The sequence below is a fragment of the Haematobia irritans genome, chromosome 3, assembly GCF_050003625.1.
Source record: "Haematobia irritans isolate KBUSLIRL chromosome 3, ASM5000362v1, whole genome shotgun sequence".
Lineage (NCBI taxonomy): Eukaryota > Metazoa > Arthropoda > Insecta > Diptera > Muscidae > Haematobia > Haematobia irritans.
In genome coordinates, this window is record NC_134399.1 from 48,574,071 (window position 1) to 48,593,838 (window position 19,768).

At 36.5% G+C, this 19,768-nt stretch overlaps 1 protein-coding gene across 7 annotated transcripts in view; it reads left to right on the forward strand.

The window, feature by feature from the left end:
* The window catches only part of dtn (transmembrane protein 132C dtn), a 604,515-nt gene that overhangs the window by 559,640 nt on the left and 25,107 nt on the right, over window positions 1-19,768 (forward strand). Inside the window, exon 17 of one of the 7 annotated variants that reach the window (XM_075300572.1) lies at window positions 6,548-6,698. The exons of the other annotated variants lie outside the window; for them this stretch is intronic. Within the exon in view, the coding sequence (XP_075156687.1) occupies window positions 6,548-6,562 (15 nt within the window). The 3' untranslated portion in view covers window positions 6,563-6,698. Of the gene's footprint in view, window positions 1-6,547; window positions 6,699-19,768 lie in introns of those variants that run through there. 7 annotated transcript variants of the gene reach the window in all.

Genomic DNA, 19,768 nt, shown 5'->3' on the forward strand with positions numbered 1-19,768 from the left:
TCGGTTGCCGCCTTAACAGAACAAATACTTTCAACGTCAACTAGGTCATTTAAGCAATTAACAAATTTTTCTTTCAAAATCTTATCCATGATGTACTTTAAACTTTTTTGCACCAGTCAAAAAAAACTAAAATAAATCAAATTTCGCGAAAGAATAATTTAGTTTTACTCAAGAAAATTCGATTTTTCTAAGGGAAACTATATTAAATGTAAATATCTGCGCGAACGATAAAATTTGTGGGGTCAGAAATAAATTTGCGGGGTCAAAATTACGAAAAATTACAAAAATCAAATTTAACACAACCGAAATAGGGTCAGTAGACGAAATTGGGCCAAAGTTACGTAAAAAAATTTTTTAAAAATCCCCCAAGACTTGCAAGTCAAAAAACGTTCACAATAAAATTCTCAAAAATGCGAGAAATCAAACAAAAATAAAAATATCCCCAAAAACAAAATTCAAATAAATTAATTAAAATTTCCCCAAAAACAGGAAATCAAACAAACAATTTTTTTTTTTTTAAAGCACGATGCTCAATTAAGATCAGCGGTAAATCGCATAAAACAATAACTTCAGATCAAGTGCCAAAAAAAAATCACTGAAAAAAAAGAAAATTGTCTTGGTGCCCAAAAAAATCAAATATATAAGTAAATCAAAAGAAGAAATTTGTAATTTTCCTTACCTTTTTATGGGTCATTGGGTCTTGAAAATTACAAAGATATAATCAAAGACTACAAATATGGGTCACCAAGATTTATAAGTACAAAAATAAATGCAAGTTGAAAAAAATCAAAACTATAAATTTGGGTCGATTAATTTTCGTTTCAGCTTTTCAAACTTCAAATTAAAATGCCTCAATGAGTCGATTTAAATTTTTTCTTTAACGCCAATAATTCCAATTTTCCAAACGAATAAAATTTATTTTCTTGAAAAAAAAATTCGTATAATTTCTTAATCAATATTTCTGAAATTTCAAATTTTTATTTGTATATTTTCTCAAAAAAAATTAATTTCAAACAAAAACCGAATTTAAATAAAAAAAAATTTTCCAATATCCACAAAAATTTTAACAAAAATTTCTCTATGTGTAAATTTTTACCGGTCAAAATTTTATTTGCAAAAATGATTTGATTTAATTAAAAAATTCTAACAAAATTTAAATTACCGAAAATTTTTTCCAAACCAAAAAACTTTTTGTGTAAATATTTTCAGATCAATTTTTTTTTTTTTTTTTTTTTTTATAATTTTTTTGTAAGTGTCATGAAAAAATTGTGTCATACGGTCGAGTCATTTAGCATATCGCAAATTCTTTTTTCCTTTTCGTGTTCCAAAAAATTCAAAAAACTTGAAAAAACTGTACTCACTTTGAAGATTATAGGTATGTGTGTGTCCAAAATGTTTGTGATCCGTTACCTTTGTGGCGTCGATTTTTGATGTTGAGTCGCTGTGGTGTCGTGTTTTGTTGTTTTTTGTCGCCTTCCACTGGAAACTGTTCTGTATTTTGTTATTGGACAATTTGTAGTTCATAAAAACCGTTGTTGCGGTTTTTGTCCAATTTTTAACAAAGTTTTTAATTTTTGAAAAGTTTTTGTTTTTGTTTTTTTGCACGACCGAACCGATTGTTTTGTTGGATAAAATTTTAAACAAATGGGTTAATTTGGGTTTTGGGTCACTCACTGGCAATTTTTCAGTCAATTTTGCATCTTAAACAAGTTTTCAAAATTTTCACGAAAAGCGATTAATTTTTTAAATTTCCAAAATTTTCTCAAACTTTTTGTACTCTTCACGTGAAAACAAGCTTTTTTATTGCCAAATTGATTGAAAAATAATTAAAAAATACACGCACAAAATGGGTCACAAATTTTCTATTTTTTCAAAAAAAAAACACTAATTTTTTCCAAAATTCACTAATTTTTTTTCAAAAAATTTTTCAAAAAATAATTGTCCAATGTTCACTTTTTATTTTCCACAATTTAAAGTTTTTTAATCGTTCCAATGCAACAACCCTTTATTTTACTTACTGTAGTGCCACTTTGGTTACCCTTTGCTTGTGTGTCCCATATGTATGTATATACGCTTGTATATGCATATGAATATTTTTCGATGTTCACTGGTTGCTGTTCGATCGATGGATCACTGGCTGGCTGGTATACTACTGTTGTTGTTGTTTTGATTTTTCTATTTATTCTTTGGGTACTGTTGGTTTTCATTTGTTGCAAGGGCACAGGCACTTTGAATGTTTTTCAATATTGTCTTTTGTAAAGGGTTTTGTTTTGCATTGATATTACACTGGGTTTATTTGACACTGATATTACACTGGGTTATTTAGAATATTTTATTTTTTAATATATATGAAAGTTTATTTAATTTTTATTTTCTTTTTAAACAAAACTAATTATTGGGTCACTGGGTTTTTATACACTTGGAAAAAAATCACATTACACCGAGAAAAAAATTGTACGCTTTCAAAAAAAAATTTAATGTTTTTAATTATTTAAAAAACACAAATCCGGTTCGCAATGGACCAAAATGTTTGGGAATAAACTAATGAAAGCTGAAAAGGAAAATTTTGCCTTTCGAAATAATAACACGTAGAGAAATTAGATTTTAAATTCAAATTCAAACAAGTTTATTTTAAATTATTTTAAGTGTGATTTTAATTTTACTTCATTATTTGTAATTAGTTTTAAGTCTTAAATAGTATTTAAATTTCACAATAGGTTTTAACAATTATTTACAATTAAGGTAGATTTAAGTTAATTTTAGGGAAATGGTGTAACAAAGGGTTGGTTTGAAATTCAGATGCAATATTCAATGGGATTGTGCAATATAGTTATAAGGCAAAATATTCAGTGCAATATATGAAACTTGGTGCAATATAGAATTAAGTTAAAATAATTTACGATGGGTGTATTGTGATTTTGTTTAGATCATTATTTTGTTTGTGTCCCGCACTTTCATGTTGTATGTTTGGGTTTCTATGGGTTGAGGAGTCGATGGGTTTCTGTTTGTGTCACTATTTGTTCACTGTTTGTACCTGTAAATAATTGTGCTTTTAATATGTTCACTTGTAATTGTCTATGGTTTTATTTATATTTTAATATTATTTCAAATTAATGTTCAACTTTTATCACTACGTTAACTTTCGCGGGGGCAGACGAATTCGCACTTCTTTTCAATTTCACGGTCGGTTCAAGACTGGTCGTTGCCCTTTTGAGTGATGCTTAGCAGCATAAACAAAGCTCAGCGACAAAGCTACAAGCATCGATCAAAGGACAAACTTTCCAGGTAAACAAATAGAAAAGCAAAAGGACACAACGATTAAAAATTATTTGTGCCGCTATGCACAGTATGTCAAAACGGGTTCAAAGAAACTTTGAACAACTACAAAGCAAAAAATCGTTCAAATATAGGACATGTTTTTCAACACTTTATTTTAAAGACGTTTTTTACTTGAAACATAGCATAATTTCAACGGGAAGTCGAGTCTTAATTTGGAAAAAAATGTTGTCGTTAACTTGTTTTTAAAGGGCTTTGATAGCATATAAAGGAAAAAGGCTGAAAAAACGAAAAATTAAAATTTACTTCCTAGAAGCAAGTACACAAAACCCAAACTTAAAAGAGAATTGTGTCTTAAAAGTATCCTTACTTGTATTCTGCGCTTCTTTGGCTCGGAATCAATACCAAAATTTACCAAAGTAAAGACAAAATCTTTGGAACCGGGCATGCTTTTTATTCAGTGTAAATGTAAGTTCTTATTCAATAAAGAAATTAGTATTCATTTGGAACTTTACGTTTTTAGATTTGAGATTTCAAATGGAGCTCACTGCAATTGTTGTCAATGACAGTTAATTGTACATCAGACAACCTATACATTAAATATAAAAATATTTTAAATGAAAGTATTCCAGATTTTTCATGTTTATTACTCTCCCAAAAAGTACGCACAAATATTCCAAATTAAATTTATAACTTCATAGTTACAGTTTGGCTGATATGTCCCCGGTCTGACACATAGATGGCGTCGCTAGTATTAAATGCATATTATTTTTATATAGTACCAACCTTCAAATGATTCGTGTCAAAATTTGACGCCTGTAAGTCAATTAGTTTGTGAGATAGAACGTCTTTTGTGAAGCAACTTTTGTTATTGTGAAAAAATGGAAAAAAAGGAATTTCGTGTTTTGATAAAATACTGTTTTCTGAAGGGGAAAAATACGGTGGAAGCAAAAACTTGGCTTGATAATGAGTTTCCGGACTCTGCCCCAGGGAAATCAACAATAATTGATTGGTATGCAAAATTCAAGCGTGGTGAAATGAGCACGGAGGACGGTGAACGCAGTGGACGCCCACAAAATGATTTTGAATGACCGTAAAATGAAGTTGATAGAGATAGCAGAGGCCTTAAAGATATTAAAGGAACGTGTTGTTCATATTATTCATCAATATTTGGATATGCGGAAGCTCTGTGCAAAATGGGTGCCGTGCGAGCTCACATTTGACCAAAAACAACAACGTGTTGATGATTCTGAGCTGTGTTTGCAGCTGTTAACTCGTAACACACCAGAGTTTTTCCGTCGATATGTAACAATGGATGAAACATGGCTCCATCACTACACTCCTGAGTCCAATCGACAGTCGGCTGAGTGGACAGCGACCGGTGAACCATCTCCGAAGCGTGGAAAGACTCAAAAGTCCGCTGGCAAAGTAATGGCCTCTGTTTTTTGGGATGCGCATGGAATAATTTTTATCGATTATCTTGAGGAGGGAAACCATCAACAGTGACTATTATATGGCGTTATTGGAGCGTTTGAAGGTCGAAATCGCGGCAAAACGACCCCATATGAAGAAGAAAAAAGTGTTGTTCCACCAAGACAACGCACCGTGCCACAAGTCATTGAGAACGATGGAAAAAATCATGAATTGGGCTTCGAATTGCTTCCCCACCCACCGTATTCTCCAGATCTGGCCCCCAGCGACTTTTTCTTGTTCTCAGACCTCAAAAGCATGATCGCAGGGAAAAAATTTGGCTGCAATGAAGAGGTGATCGCCGAAACTGAGGCCTATTTTGAGGCAAAACCGAAGGAGTACTACCAAAATGGTATCAAAAAATTTGAAGGTCGTTATAATCGTTGTATCGCTCTTGAATAATAAAAACGAATTGTGACAAGAAAATCGTTTTTGTCAAAATTATCAGCGAACCTGTTACATGTGTTCTGCGTCGATCGAATCTAGTTTTTTGGTTGATAAATGTAGATTTTACAATACAAAATGGAACATATATCGACTAATTCATTCCAAAATACACTAGGTCTAAAAAGTGAATTTTACAAGAAACAAGTTCAAAGTTTTGTTTTTGAAATTTCTCAATCCCAGTATAAGATAGAAATTCCCTTATTTTCGGTCTTAAAATCATAGTTATTATAGTTGTTTTTAGTATTTACGATCTCAAAATAGTGATAACATAACATGGCTAAAAATTACTTAGACCACTTTAACCCAACAAAGCCTTTTGACCTTTTTACATTGCATTTTTTTTCTTAAACTTTTGTCACAGGCTAAGTACAATAATTGTGCCGGATTAGGGCGATAGTGTTAGGCTGAGCTCACCTAGGACTTTGTTCAAAATAATTGGACTGGAACAGTGAGTCCCCCCATCGGCATGATTAATGTAGTTCTCATAAGACCTTGTACTGGACAGTAAATGTGTACTAAGTCACAATACGTTTCTCTTGACGCTACAATACTTACCTTATATTGACGGACGAAAAGATATAAAGCCAAATGAAGGAAGACAGGAGACGAAGGATACTCGTTTTTACGTTTCGTAGCGAAACCATTCCTAGAGGGAGAGAATGAATGTCATGAATTTGAATTATACTGATTATTACCTATTATTTTATCCAGACTGTTTGTTAATCTACTTGGAGATGATTGTAGATGCACACCATTTCCTGTAAGAAGTAGTAGAAATAAAAATAATTGTTTCCAATATGTGTTTAAGACAATTTAATTAAATATGGAAATGTAAAGGATTTCAAAGGAAAAAGGTGATTAGAAGAACAGCTGGTTGGGAGGGTTAAGCCATGAGATGCCTTTGAATACCGGCATGCCAGCAAGCCAATATTGGGGGTGTTCAGGGATGGAAAATGCAGTACTATAGTACTTTTATCAATAATTGTTCAATACTTTTTTCATTCCAGCACCACCGTGAATTTTGTCAAAAGGTACTAACCTTTTGACAAACTTTTTTACTAAAGATCATTTTCAGTATAATGAACCTTCGTCCTTACAAATTTGGCAAAACAGTTCATGCGGGAAGAAAATCTTTTTATATAAAAGTCAGAGTCAAGTCATGGTTTTCTTGAATTTTAAGAATATTTTGGGCCGGAAATGCTTCTGATTCTATATTACGAAGTTATCGATCGGTAATCTTGTAGGCGGATTAAGAACTGAAGGGTGGTTAAATTGTAAGGGCCGATGTTGAATGTGAACCACACCTAAACGCCAAGTTTTTTTCCGAATTTTATTTGACATTTCTCTATTTCAGACTTACTCAATTTGAACCATGGACGTCGTGAATGGGCAGAATGGTTCCAAGAAATGGCAACAGTGGATGATCAATTTTCGAAGAAAATCATCTTCAGTGATGAAGCACATTTTCACCTCAGAGGATTCGTCAATAAACAGAATTACCGCAGTTGGGCGAATGAGACTCCAAGAGTGATTGTCGAAAAACCAATGCACCCACAAAGAGTGACTGTTTTGTGCGGTTTATGGGCTGGCGGCATCATCGGGCCGTATTTTTTCCAAAATGAGGCCGGTCAGGCAGTTATTGTGAATGGTGTTCGCTATCGTGAGATGATAACGAACTTTTTATGGCCCGAATTGGAAGATATGGATGTGAACGATATGTGGTTTCAGCAGTACGGTGCCACTTGCCACACAGCTAACGAAACAATGGCTCTTTTGCGCAACAAATTCAATGACCGTGTTATCTCAAGTAATGGCGATGTCAATTGGCCGCCAAGATCATGTGATTTTACACCGTTGGACTTTTTTCTTTGGGGTTATTTGAAAGAAAAGGTGTACGTCGATAAGCCAGCAACAATTCAAGAACTAAAGGATGAGATAATTCGGCACATTAACGGCATAGAACCTCCATTATGCCTCAGCGTCATCGAAAATTTGGACCATCGGATGAAGGTGTGCCACCGAGGTCGCGGCGCCCATTTGGCCGATATTTTGTTCCATACATAATTGAGTAATACCAATATATCATAATAAAATAAAATTACAATAATTTCCTAAATAATTTGTGTTTTATTCAAAATCAACATCGGCCCTTGAAATTTTAACCACCTTTTAAGACAAACTAAACCAAAAGATAATTTAAAATTGAGTTTGTACACTGAAAAAACAGTGAACCCACCAGGAAGAAAACATTTAGTTAATTTTAGAAATTTTTTAATATTTTTAGAAAATTTTAACTAAACAGTATTACAAACGCTGACATCATGCCGATATCACAAAAATAAGTAAATATTTTTCGACAAATTCAAGAAAATTTATTAGACATAATTATTTTTTTCCACTTGTTAAAGAAAATTTTGTAGTTTAAAAAAAAAAATTGGAGTTCAAAATTACAATAATGTCTTTAGTGACATACGAAGTTCATGATGGACGAATTTGTAGTAAAATTTACAAATTTAAAGAAATAATGAACTATGTGGAAAGAAGTACGAATTTAGTAAAACTTTTTACTTCATTTGTGTATAATTTTTTCCCGTTTTTTAGTTCATTTAACTAACGTACGCAAAAAATTATTAGAGTAAACGAAACTTTCTCCATATATTTATAATAATTCCATGAACTAAACCAAAGTTAAATTGGCTTTAGTGAAATAGAGAGTTCACTTTTCTTTGAGTGTAAACAAAATTTGATAAACAACGTAATTCCTCGTTTAACTAAATTAATTCCCGGTGAGAGATAATAATGGAAATGCATATTTTTTTTTTTCAATTTTAAAGTATTGAACCAATAAAAACTTGATGCCATTAGTAATTTCTGCAGAATGCCAGTCTCATTAGAAATGAATTTGTCGAACTCATGGCCGTATTATGTTTTTATCGAATAAAAACAAAAATTTAGTGGAAATTACTTTTTCGCTCAAAAATACAATAAAATTGTAGTTTCCATCCCTGGTAGTGATCTATGTGATTTTCATTTTTGTGATGTGTGCCTATTGTGCTGTCATCAAAACTGGTTGAATGTTTTGTTTTTTTTTTTTTGTCAGCTGTCATAGGACTAAGTTGCTAATACTGTGAGAGATAAAAAAGGAAATACATATATTTTTTCAATTTTAAAGTGTTAAACCAATAAAAACTTGATGCCGTTCGTAATTTCAGTAGAATGCCAGCCTCATTAGAAATTAATTTGACGAACTCATGGCCGTAGTATGTTTTTGTTAAAAAAAAAAAACAATTTTAGTGAAAGTACTTTTTCGCTCAAAAAAATACCTTTTTGCATTTTCTTCAAAATTGAAGTTTCCATCCCTGGTAGTGATCTATGTGTTTTTTTTTTGTGTTATGTACCTGTTGTGCTGTCATCAAAGCAGATTGAAAGTTTTTTTTTTTCAAATGCTAACTGTAAATACTCATTTTGTTACTCTCTTTAGGTTTCTCAGATTTTTGTATTCTCCCTCTCACGTTTGGTATATTCACACAAACATACGAGGGCAGCTCGGAAACTTCTTAGCCTACCAACGAAAGAGAACAGTTAGTTTTTCAAAAGTATTTTTATTTTTCAATATAATCTCCTGAAACTTCAATACACTTAGTTCAATGCTTTTCTAGCAATTCTATCCCTTGATTAAAATAGTTTTCCTCAAGGTCTTCAAAATAGTGGTTTACAACTGTAATTGCATCTTCATTTGAGGTAAAACGCTTGCCAGTAAGGATTTTTTTAGATTTGGAACAAGTAAAAGTCATTGGGAGCTAATCTGGAGAATAAGGTGGGTGGTCAAGCAACTCGTACTTTAATTCGTTGATTTTAGCCATTGTTAAAACACTCTTGTTGGCTGGTGCGTTGTCTTGATGATAATTTATTTTTTTGTGTTGTAAGCCAGGAAGTTTTTCTCGAATTTGTACATTTAATTGATCCAAAAGGTTGCAATAGTACTCTGAATTTAATGTTTTACCCTTTTGCAGGTAGTCAGTCAATAAAATAAGTTGAAGTCCATTGCCATAACCTTACCAGCCAATTGAATTGTTTTTGCCTTCTTTGGGCACTTCCCCCAGCTTCAGTCCATTGTTTGGATTGTTCTTTTGTCTCTGGAGTATAGTGGTGGATCCATGTCTCATCAACAGTTATGAAACGACGCTTAAAATCCATTTTATTTCGCTTAAAACGATCCAAACAAGCTTGAGAAATGTTGATTCTTATGCGTTTTTGATCGACTGTTAACAAATGCGGCACCCATCTTGCAGAAAGCTTATTCATCTGCAGTTCTTCATGCAAAATTAAATGGACGCGATCAGTTGAGATGACCATGATATTAGCAATTTCACGCACTTTTATTCGTCGATCATTTAATACCATATCATGCACTTTGGCTTCTTATTTCAACCGTCGAACGGAACGGACGTGTTTTTTAATAGCGGATAAAATCATCGTAATAAGTACCTACTACGAATTTCAAGTGTGATGGGATATTAGGCCACCATGCAGAGAAATTCAAAGACATCCACTGGGTTGCTAACTTCAGGGCCCAGTGGACGAGTATCGACTGGAGTTATAGATTTGGGCAATGACCAAGAGTTAGGCCCAATTAGTCGACCTGTGGACGGGTCGACAGGTGGCGACAATTTGACAAGTCGGACCTTTTCCAAGGTAACGGCATCAAAAGGAGGCAATCCCTCACGAAAGAGATTCAAAGAACGCAGAAATGCTTTGTTTATCCTAAAGAAATTAGGATCAGTCGACCCAAGCACGTTGTCGGCTAAACAAAGCGATTCCTTAAAATGGGCTCAAGGAATTCTTGAGGCTGGAAAAAGGGAACGATCACCGGATGAGCTGCCATCCTCCAAAAGGGATCAACGATCGTTTGCCTCAGTTGCTAAAGACAGCCTTGTGATGGCTATCATTAATAAAGGAGCATTGGACGGTATGGTTCCAAAGCAAAAATGGGGGGAAATTGAGAATGCTTTGTCTGGCGTCTACTCACAGGCGCTGGAAAAGTTTCCCGGCCCAGATCCTCGACACCAAGATGCTGGTTGGTATCAAGGACGATTTAAGCTAGTCGCATTTGAGGACCAGAGGTCTATAGAATGTTTTAAAGCTGCTCTGATACTAATTGGTGAAGTTTGGGAAGGAGCTGCTCTAGAGTTAGTCGAGAAGAAAGACATACCGGCTAGACCAAGAGCACATGCGTGGATACCTGCAAACCCTCCTGACCCGGAATCTATTTTAAATAGACTGAAACAATGCAATCCAGATCTTCCAACAGCTGATTGGAAGGTTGGCCGTTTGGATGACGTGGATGGGCCAAGACGGTATGCAGTGTTTATATTGAACACTCAGTCTTTGCCACATCTAGCAAAGTCGCAGGGCCGTGTATGTTATGGCTTTCATTATATCCAAATGAAGGTGTATAAAAACGATCAGGTAAAGGATTCAGAAATGGACAAGCCTCTGTCTGAATCAGAAGTAAGCGGATCCTCTTGCGAAGTCGAGGGGGATACCAAGACATTTGAAGACATGGATAGATACCGTATGCGTTAGGAGGCTTCTACTGCCTCAGAACTCACCAAAGTTGAACCTATGGTTATTGCGAGAGTCACCGATATCTCTGAAGAGGACATTCTTGATGACTCGATTGAAGCGGCTGATGTGACGGTTGTTGAAAATCTCGATGGTCCTACGGATCCTCCAGATAAATCTTCATCATTGTAAGGCTGCATGTGCTGCCTTAAAAGTTCTCCTGATGAAAGGGGACATAGATATAGTTCTTATTCAAGAACCATATGTTTATAAAAACAAAATATGTGAATTAAGTACTCCGGGGTTCAAACTATTGCAGTATACTGGTAATGATGTAAATCGAGCCTGTATAATTGCTAAAAACGAGCTCAACTTGTTTCTGCTTCCTTCAATGTGCAATACAGACACTGTCGTTGCCAGTTTAGAAATAGCCAAATGCAAATATTGGGTATCTTCGGTCTACATGGGACATGACAGGGAGATGCCTCCATATGCCGTTAAGACCTTAGTGGAGGAGTCACGGAAAACAAAGACGAAACTCATTATGGGATGCGATGCGAATGCACATCATAGTATATGGGGAAGTAGTGATACTAATGCAAGGGGAGAGTCGCTAATAGAGTTTATTTTGCGTACTAATCTGGTAGTTTGCAACAAGGGAGATGTCCCAACCTTTGTCACTAAAAACAGGCAAGAGGTTTTGGACATCACCTTGGCCTCGCAAGAACTGAATGAAATGATATCTGAGTGGCAGGTTTTAAGTGAACACAGCTTCTCAGATCATCGCTACATCAGTTTCAAATTTGATGTTCATATCACCAAGATCATATTTCCGCCAAATGTTAGGAAAGCTGACTGGAATAGGTATAGGGAATCGTTCAATATGATGATACCGGAAATAACAGAGACAAATATGAGAAATGTGCAAGATATCGAACACGCAGTAGAGCGGATTACTAAGGCCTTCAACATCTCACTGAAAGCTGCATGCCCTAGAGGAAAGCCAAGGGGGACACATCGACCACCATGGTGGTCTACGGAGTTAGGTAATATGAGGAAATCGTGCAGGAAGCTCTTTAACAAAGCAAAGTCCACCAGAGCTCCTGTGGATTGGGACGCTTACAAGAAGAATCTGAGAGGATACAAGCGAGAACTGAGAAAGGCTCAGCATAACTCTTGGAATGATTACTGCAGCAGCATTGAGAATACGTCCGATGCTTCCAGACTACGGAAGGTGCTAGCATCCACGAGTTCCGCTCCAGGTTTCATTAAAACATCGGAGGGCAATTGGACAACGTCCAGTGAGGAGACGCTGGAGGTACTATTGGACACACATTTTCCTGGAAATCAGACGGTTGAACCATGTACTGGCGGTGCCACAGTTGCTCAGCGGTCGTTTCCTGTCGAGGAAATTGTATCGGAAACTAGAATAAGATGGGCGCTAAATAGCTTTGGACCATTCAAATCCCCTGGACCTGATGGAATTACTCCGGCGGAGTTACAAGCTGTAACTGACAAAATTATCCCCTGGTTGTCGGTGATATATAAAGGATGTATCAACTTATCATATATCCCAGGAAAGTGGAGGGAAACAAAAGTCGTCTTCATACCTAAAGCGGGAAAAGCCTCTCACTCGAGGGCGAAGGATTTCCGACCAATCAGCTTATCCTCATTCCTACTTAAGACTCTGGAGAGGATGATAGATATTTATCTTAGAACTAGCATCGATTCAAGTTTGTTCTCGAAACGACAGCATGCATACTCGAAGGGCAGGTCTACTGAGACCGCACTACATGAACTAGTCAGCTTTATTGAAAGCTCACTATCTGTCAAAGAATACACAATCGTGGCGTTTCTAGACATCGAAGGGGCGTTCAATAATGTCCATCCGAGCTCGATATTAAATGGACTGACAACTCTGAATGTTGATCCATGTATACTCAGGCTGTTAGACGAACTGCTAACGAAGAGACGTATTTCAGCCACACTAGGACAAGCAAACATACAAAAGTATGTGAACAGAGGCACTCCCCAAGGAGGAGTTCTATCACCTCTTCTTTGGAATGTTGCTATAAATAGCCTTCTGGTTACTCTAGAAAAAGAAAGGATAAAAGTGGTGGCATACGCAGATGATGTAGCTCTGGCAGTCAGGGGAAAATTCCCATCCACAATCAGAGATATTATTCAGAGGGCCCTCCGGATGACTGAAAATGGGCGAAAGACAATGGTCTTGGGGTAAATCCCGCAAAGACAGAATTAGTCATGTACTGGAAAGAAAACTCCCACGGTTAGGCCTATTTCCTTAGGGGGTATTGAAATTCCCTTTGGTGATTGTGCAAAATACCTTGGCGTTATTTTGGACAGGAAGCTGAACTTTAAGCTTAATATTGAAGAAAGGGCGAGGAAGGCAACTGTAGCTTTGTACTCGTGCAAAAAGGCAATAGGAAAAAAGTGGGGACTAAAACCAAAAATTGTGCATTGGCTATACACGGCAGTGGTTAGACCTATAATGCTATATGGTGTTGTAGTCTGGTGGCCGGCACTTCAGAAACCGACTGGTTTAGATAAAGTTCAGCGTATGGCGTGTTTGTGTATTTCAGGCGCATTCAGCAAGACAGGAACAAATTCCCTTAATGTCATGCTGCATCTATTGCCTTTAGACATTTTGGCCAAACAGTCAGCTGCAACAACCGCTGTGCGGTTGCGCGAACTATCGCTGTGGTCGGAAAAAGGTTACGGTCACAGTTCTGTCCTCAAAATAATGTCAGATGTGCCTAACGTAGTGGATTACACTTTGGCGAGTCCACTTTTCGACAAAAAGTTTGAGACTCTAATCCCCAACAGTGAGGCGTGGTGCACACAGACCCCGGGGAATAAAGAATATATAGATTTCTACACTGATGGCTCCAAATTGGATGGACAAGTGGGTTTCGGAGTATATTCTAATGATTTGGAACTTCAAATAGCGAAAAGATTACCTAATCACTGTAGTGTTTTTCAGGCTGAAATATTAGCAATAAGAGAGGTGGCGAATTGGCTGAGAAGTAACGTTCCAAAAAATGTGGGCATTAATATATACTCAGACAGTCAACCTGCAATAAAATCCTTGGACTCTGTGTTCCTCAACTCGAAAACGGCCATCGATTGCCGCAAATCTCTCAATGAGATGGCTGAGCAGTACAATATTCACCTAATATGGGTGCCTGGCCATAGGAACATACCGGGGAACTGCGAAGCGGATGAGTTGGCAAGGCTAGGGACTACCTTACATATTCCAGGGGAACTAGAATTTGTTGGTATGCCCCTAGCTACCTGCAAGCTCATGCTGCGTGAGAAGGCTGTTATGATGGCAAATGTTCGATGGGAGAATTGCAAGGGTTGTAACGACACCAAGCAAATATGGCCCCATTTCAACTTAAACCGCACACTAGATATGCTAATGTTCTCGAGACGTCAGATATCACTCCTGATATCTGCTATAACGGGTCGCTGCCTGATAGGAGATTTTGCAAAAACTATTGGCGCGAAGTATAATGACTATTGTATGAGCTGTCATGATGCGGAGGAAAAGGAATCAATTACAACACCTCTTGTGTGAGTGTCCTGCATTTTGTGTAAAGCGCAAGCAACTTTTAGGAGCATATAGCTTCAGATTACTGGCGGATCTGGAAAACGTTAACTTAAGCAGTCTGCTAATGTTTTTGGAACAATCTGGTTGGTTCAACAAAGAAAAATAATCAAGAAGGTTCAGCGGTTAAAACTAGAAGTGCCCAAATGTAATAGGTACTTTTAGTTAATGTGGTATCACAATGGACTGAATAGTCTAAGTGAGCCTGAATCTTAATCGGGCTGCCACTTTAACCTAACCTAACCTAACCATGCACTTTGGCTACAATTTCTGTTGTTTTTGGGTTTTTGGACGTCCACTACGTGGTTCATCTTCAATGCTTGTACGACAACGTTTAAAGTCAACAATTTTTTACTGTTGCATATGAAGGAGGACATTCACCGAACACATTCACCATATCAGATAGAAACAAAATTTAACATGTGTTCATAACAGAGATGGAAGTTTCCAAAACACTTAACTTTTTTCTGTTTATACCGCGCTTTTTGTGCTAGGCTAAGAAGTTTCCGAACTGCCCTCGTACCTATTCTTTCTTCCAAATGGCTTAGTGTATTTTAATGTTGTGGGTCCAAACTCACAAAGCTTGAGTTATATTTTATTTTCTTTAGAATTTAAATGGAATGATCATAGCAACTTCTAGAATAAGCTTCCGCTCATTTCAACTTTTACCACAGTAGAAGTAATAAAAAATCTGTTAAAAAAACTGTATTTCAAGCAGGGATCCGGAGCAGTCCATTTTTTTTTTTTGCTCTCGCTCCAGAGAAAAAAAAAATCGCTCGGCTCCGAGAAAAAAAATTGCTTTACATTGCGAATTCACTTTTATTTTTCGAAAACAAAAAACCTACTACTACAGGTCTATTATTATTAAAAGAAACCCCACAAGGAAAGTCTAAAGTCGGGTGGGGCCGATTATATTATATCCTGCACCACTTTGTAGACATGCATTTTCGATACCATCTCAAATCCTTCAAATTTGTTGGGTGCTTTATATCTTGGTTTACATTTCCATTAAATCTGATCCGATTCGGACAAAATTTTCTCTAGACTTAAAATTTAAACCGGCTAATGCGCAGGGACCATGTACAATGTTAGTAAGAACCGATAAGATATGTAAGGTGGGACGGAGCCTACTATATTATACCGTACACCATTTTGTACATCAAAATTTTGGATATTTTGGATAAATTTGTTGCGAGAAATATTCCAATTACATATATTTAAAACCGAACCGATTTGGAAAAAATGTTAAACTTCTGCAAAATCTCAAAGTTTAAAATTTAAACCGGCTAATGCTCTGCGACGGAGCAAAATGTTTTTTAAATGTACACAAAATGCAAATTCTTTTAAAAAATATCTTAATTAAAAGAAAGTTTATAGTCTTTGCTTCAAAATTTTTTTCCTTAAATTAAACGCTTCAAATATGGGCTAAGTCTTATATTTAGGATTTGGATCTTCAGTTTAAAGTTTTTTAGGAATTAAGAAATCCATATTTCCTTTCCAATCTGTTATAATTAGGATTTTTAAACTGGATCAAATTCTTTGAATCTAAGTAAACTTTCTTTGAGTGTTGGATATGACTATAATATGGGTAGGTTAGGTTAAAGTGACAGCTCGATTTACTGTCAGGCTCAATTAGAAATAAAAGTACCTATTACATATGGGCACTTCTAGTTTTAGCCGCTGAACCTACTCGATTATTTTCTTTTGTTCAACCAACCAGATTGTTCCAAAAACATTTGCAGACTGCTTAAGTTAACATTTTCTAGGTCCGTAAATAATCTAAAGCTGTATGGTCCTAATATTCGATTACGCCTTTCACAAAATGCAGGACATTCACACAAGAGGTGTTCAATCAATTCCTTTTCTTCCGCATCATGACAACTCATGCAATAGTCACTATACTTCGCGCCAATAGTTTTTGCAAACTCGCCTATCAGGCAGCGACCCGTTCTAACAAATATCAGGGGTAGAGTGCGGTTTACGTTTAGATGGGACCATATTTGCTTAGTATCGTTGCAACCTTTACAATCCTCCCATCGGACATTCGCCGTCATAACAGCCTTCTCACGCAGTATGAGCTTGCATGTAGCCAGAGACATACCAACAGTTTCTAGTAAATCATCATTGAAATAATGTGTATTGCAACCATATTTTCCCAAATTAAAAGTCATATAACAGGTTGGCTGATAAGTCCCCGGTCTGACACATAGATGGCGTCGCTAGTATTAAATGCATATTATTTTTATATAGTACCAACCTTCAAATGTTTCGTGTCAAAATTTGACGTCTCTAAGTCAATTAGTTTGTGAGATGAGCGTCTTTTGTGAACCAACTTTTGGTATTGTGAAAAAAATGGAAAAAAAGGAATTTCGTGTTTTGATAAAATACTGTTTTCTGAAGGGAAAAATACGGTGGAAGCAAAAACTTGGCTTGATAATGAGTTTCCGGGCTCTGCCCCAGGGAAATCAACAATAATTGATTGGTATGCAAAATTCAAGCGTGGTGAAATAAGCACGGAGGACGATGAACGCAGTGGACGCCCGAAAGAGGTGGTTACCGACGAAAACATCAAAAAAATCCAAGAAATGATTTTGAATGACCGTGAAATGAAGTTGATCGAGATAGCAGAGGCCTAGATATCAAAGGAACGTTTTGGTCATAACATTCATCAATATTTGGATATGCGGAAGCTCTGTGCAAAATGGGTGCCGCGCGAGCTCACATTTGACCAAAAACAATAACGTGTTGATGATTCTGAGCGGTGTTTGCAGCTGTTAACTCGTAATACACCAGAGTTTTTCCGTCGATATGTGACAATGGATGAAACATGGCTCCATCACTACACTCCTGAGTCCAATCGACAGTCGGCTGAGTGGACAGCGACCGGTGAACCGTCTCCGAAGCGTGGAAAGACTCAAAAGTCCGCTGGCAAAGTAATGGCCTCTGTTTTTTGGGATGCGCATGGAATAATTTGTATCGATTATCTTGAGAAGGGAAAAACCATCAACAGTGACTATTATATGGCGTTATTGGAGCGTTTGAAGGTCGAAATCGCGGCAAAACGGCCCCATATGAAGAAGAAAAAAGTGTTGTTCCACCAAGACACCGCACCGTGCCACAATTCATTGAGAACGATGGCAAAAATTCATGAATTTGGCTTCGAATTGCTTCCCCACCCACCGTATTCTCCAGATCTGGCCCCCATCGACTTTTTCTTGTTCTCAGACCTCAAAAGCATGCTCGCAGGGAAAAAAATTGGCTGTGAAGAGGTGATCGCCGAAACTGAGGCCTATTTTGAGGCAAAACCGAAGGAGTACTACCAAAATGGTATAAAAAATTGGAAGGTCGTTATAATCGTTGTATCGCTCTTGAAGGGAACTATATTGAATAATAAAAACGAATTTTGACAAAACAAAATGTGTTTTTCTTTGTTAGACCTGGGACTTATATTTCAACAGACCATAAACCGCCAATGTTCTATGTGCAATACGCTTGAAACTGACAACTTACAACATTTCCTAGGCCATTGTCCTGCATTAAACTCATGTACTTTAAAAAGGTTTTGCTTACTGAAAATGATCTAATTTATGCTTTAGATGGTCTCTTAATTGCTTGGAAGGATTTAGCTTATTATATTAGAACTTGTATCCAATACAGAGAACAACTTTTACCTGAATTCAATTTTTAAACAACTTACGTTCACAGAAAGAAAGAAGCTTGAGGATTACCGACCATAGGTCAATGTCATGTATTCTTACAACTAAGTTATTCTTTATATCTTAAGATACCTAAATATATTACCGTTAAATGCATTGTATTGATTTGTTATTTGATTTACTACTACTACTTAACCAGAATGTCATATACCAACTGAATTGGATTAACCCTTTGTAGCTGTCGTCGTAGTCTGACAGACACCGCAAAATAAATTTTCGTGCGTATCTTCCTAATGTAATGTATGTAATAAACCACACCACTCATAAATATGTCTATTATTTAAAATTTGTTACATTTGTTTGCTTAATAACCATATGTTTTTATGAGAAATGTGGCCAAAAACTTTTTGATCAGAAATGTCAACGTAGGGTATCAGTTTAGAAATGAGCTCTGCTGGACCCCACGTCAGTTATACTGTTGAAATTAGACCAACTCATCTACAGAGGGTAAAATCTCGTTAAATCTTGGGGGTAAAATATGGGTATTTTATCCATATTTTCCCACCTAACCGATTATGACCAAATTTGTCACACATTGCTAAAATATAATAAAATTTCTGAATATTATGAATGAAAATTTGGCCTCCGTGGTCTTATGAATCTAAATCGGGCGAAAGATTTATATGGGAGCTATATTTAAATATTAAACCATTTTTACCAAATTTGGTATACATAGTAGGTTAGGTTAGGTTAGGTTAGGTTAAAGTGGCAGCCCGATTAAATTTCAGGCTCACTTAGACTATTCAGTCCATTGTGATGCCACATTTAACTAAAAGTACCTATTACATATGGGCACTTCTAGTCTTAACCACTGAACGTTCTCTATTATTTATTTTTTGTGGAACCAACCAGATTGCTCCAAAAACATTAACAAACTGCTTAAGTTAACGTTTTCCAGGTCCGCCAGTTATCTAAAGCTATATGCTCCTAAAATTCGCTTACGCCTTACACAAAAAGCAGGACACTCACACAAGAGGTGTTTAAAGGGTGATACGGTCAAAATTTGGTCAAGGGAAAACGCGTGTAAATCGGTGAAATCGTTTATTTAAAAAATCAAATGAAATTTCTTTTTCAAGTTTAATTAGAATAAAATTCAGGAAAAATATTCAGTTAGGCTTTCGCTTTTCCGAATCCGAATTGCCGGGCCTCACGCTTGACACCTGCCATCAGATTTTGTACAGCCACCTTGTCCACCTTCTTCGCCGCAGAAAGCCAGTTTGCCTTGAACTGCTGCTCGTCCTTAGCAGTTTTTTGGTCTTCTTTAGGTTCCGCTTGACAATAGCCCAGTATTTCTCAATTGGGCGGAGCTCTGGCGTGTTGGGAGGGTTCTTGTCCTTGGGAACCACCTGCACGTTGTTGGCGGCGTACCACTCCATGGCCTTTTTACCGTAATGGCAAGATGCCAAATCCGGCCAAAACAGTACGGAACAACCGTGTTTCTTCAGGAAAGGCAGCAGACGTTTATTCAAACACTCTTTCACGTAAATTTCTTGGTTGACAGTCCCAGAAGCTATGAAAATGCTGCTTTTCAAGCCACAGGTACAGATGACTTGCCAAACCAGATATTTCTTTGCGAACTTTGACAGTTTTATGTGCTTGAAAACATCTGCTACCTTTCCCCTTCCTTTTGCCGTATAAAACTCCTGTCCCGGAAGCTGCTTGTAGT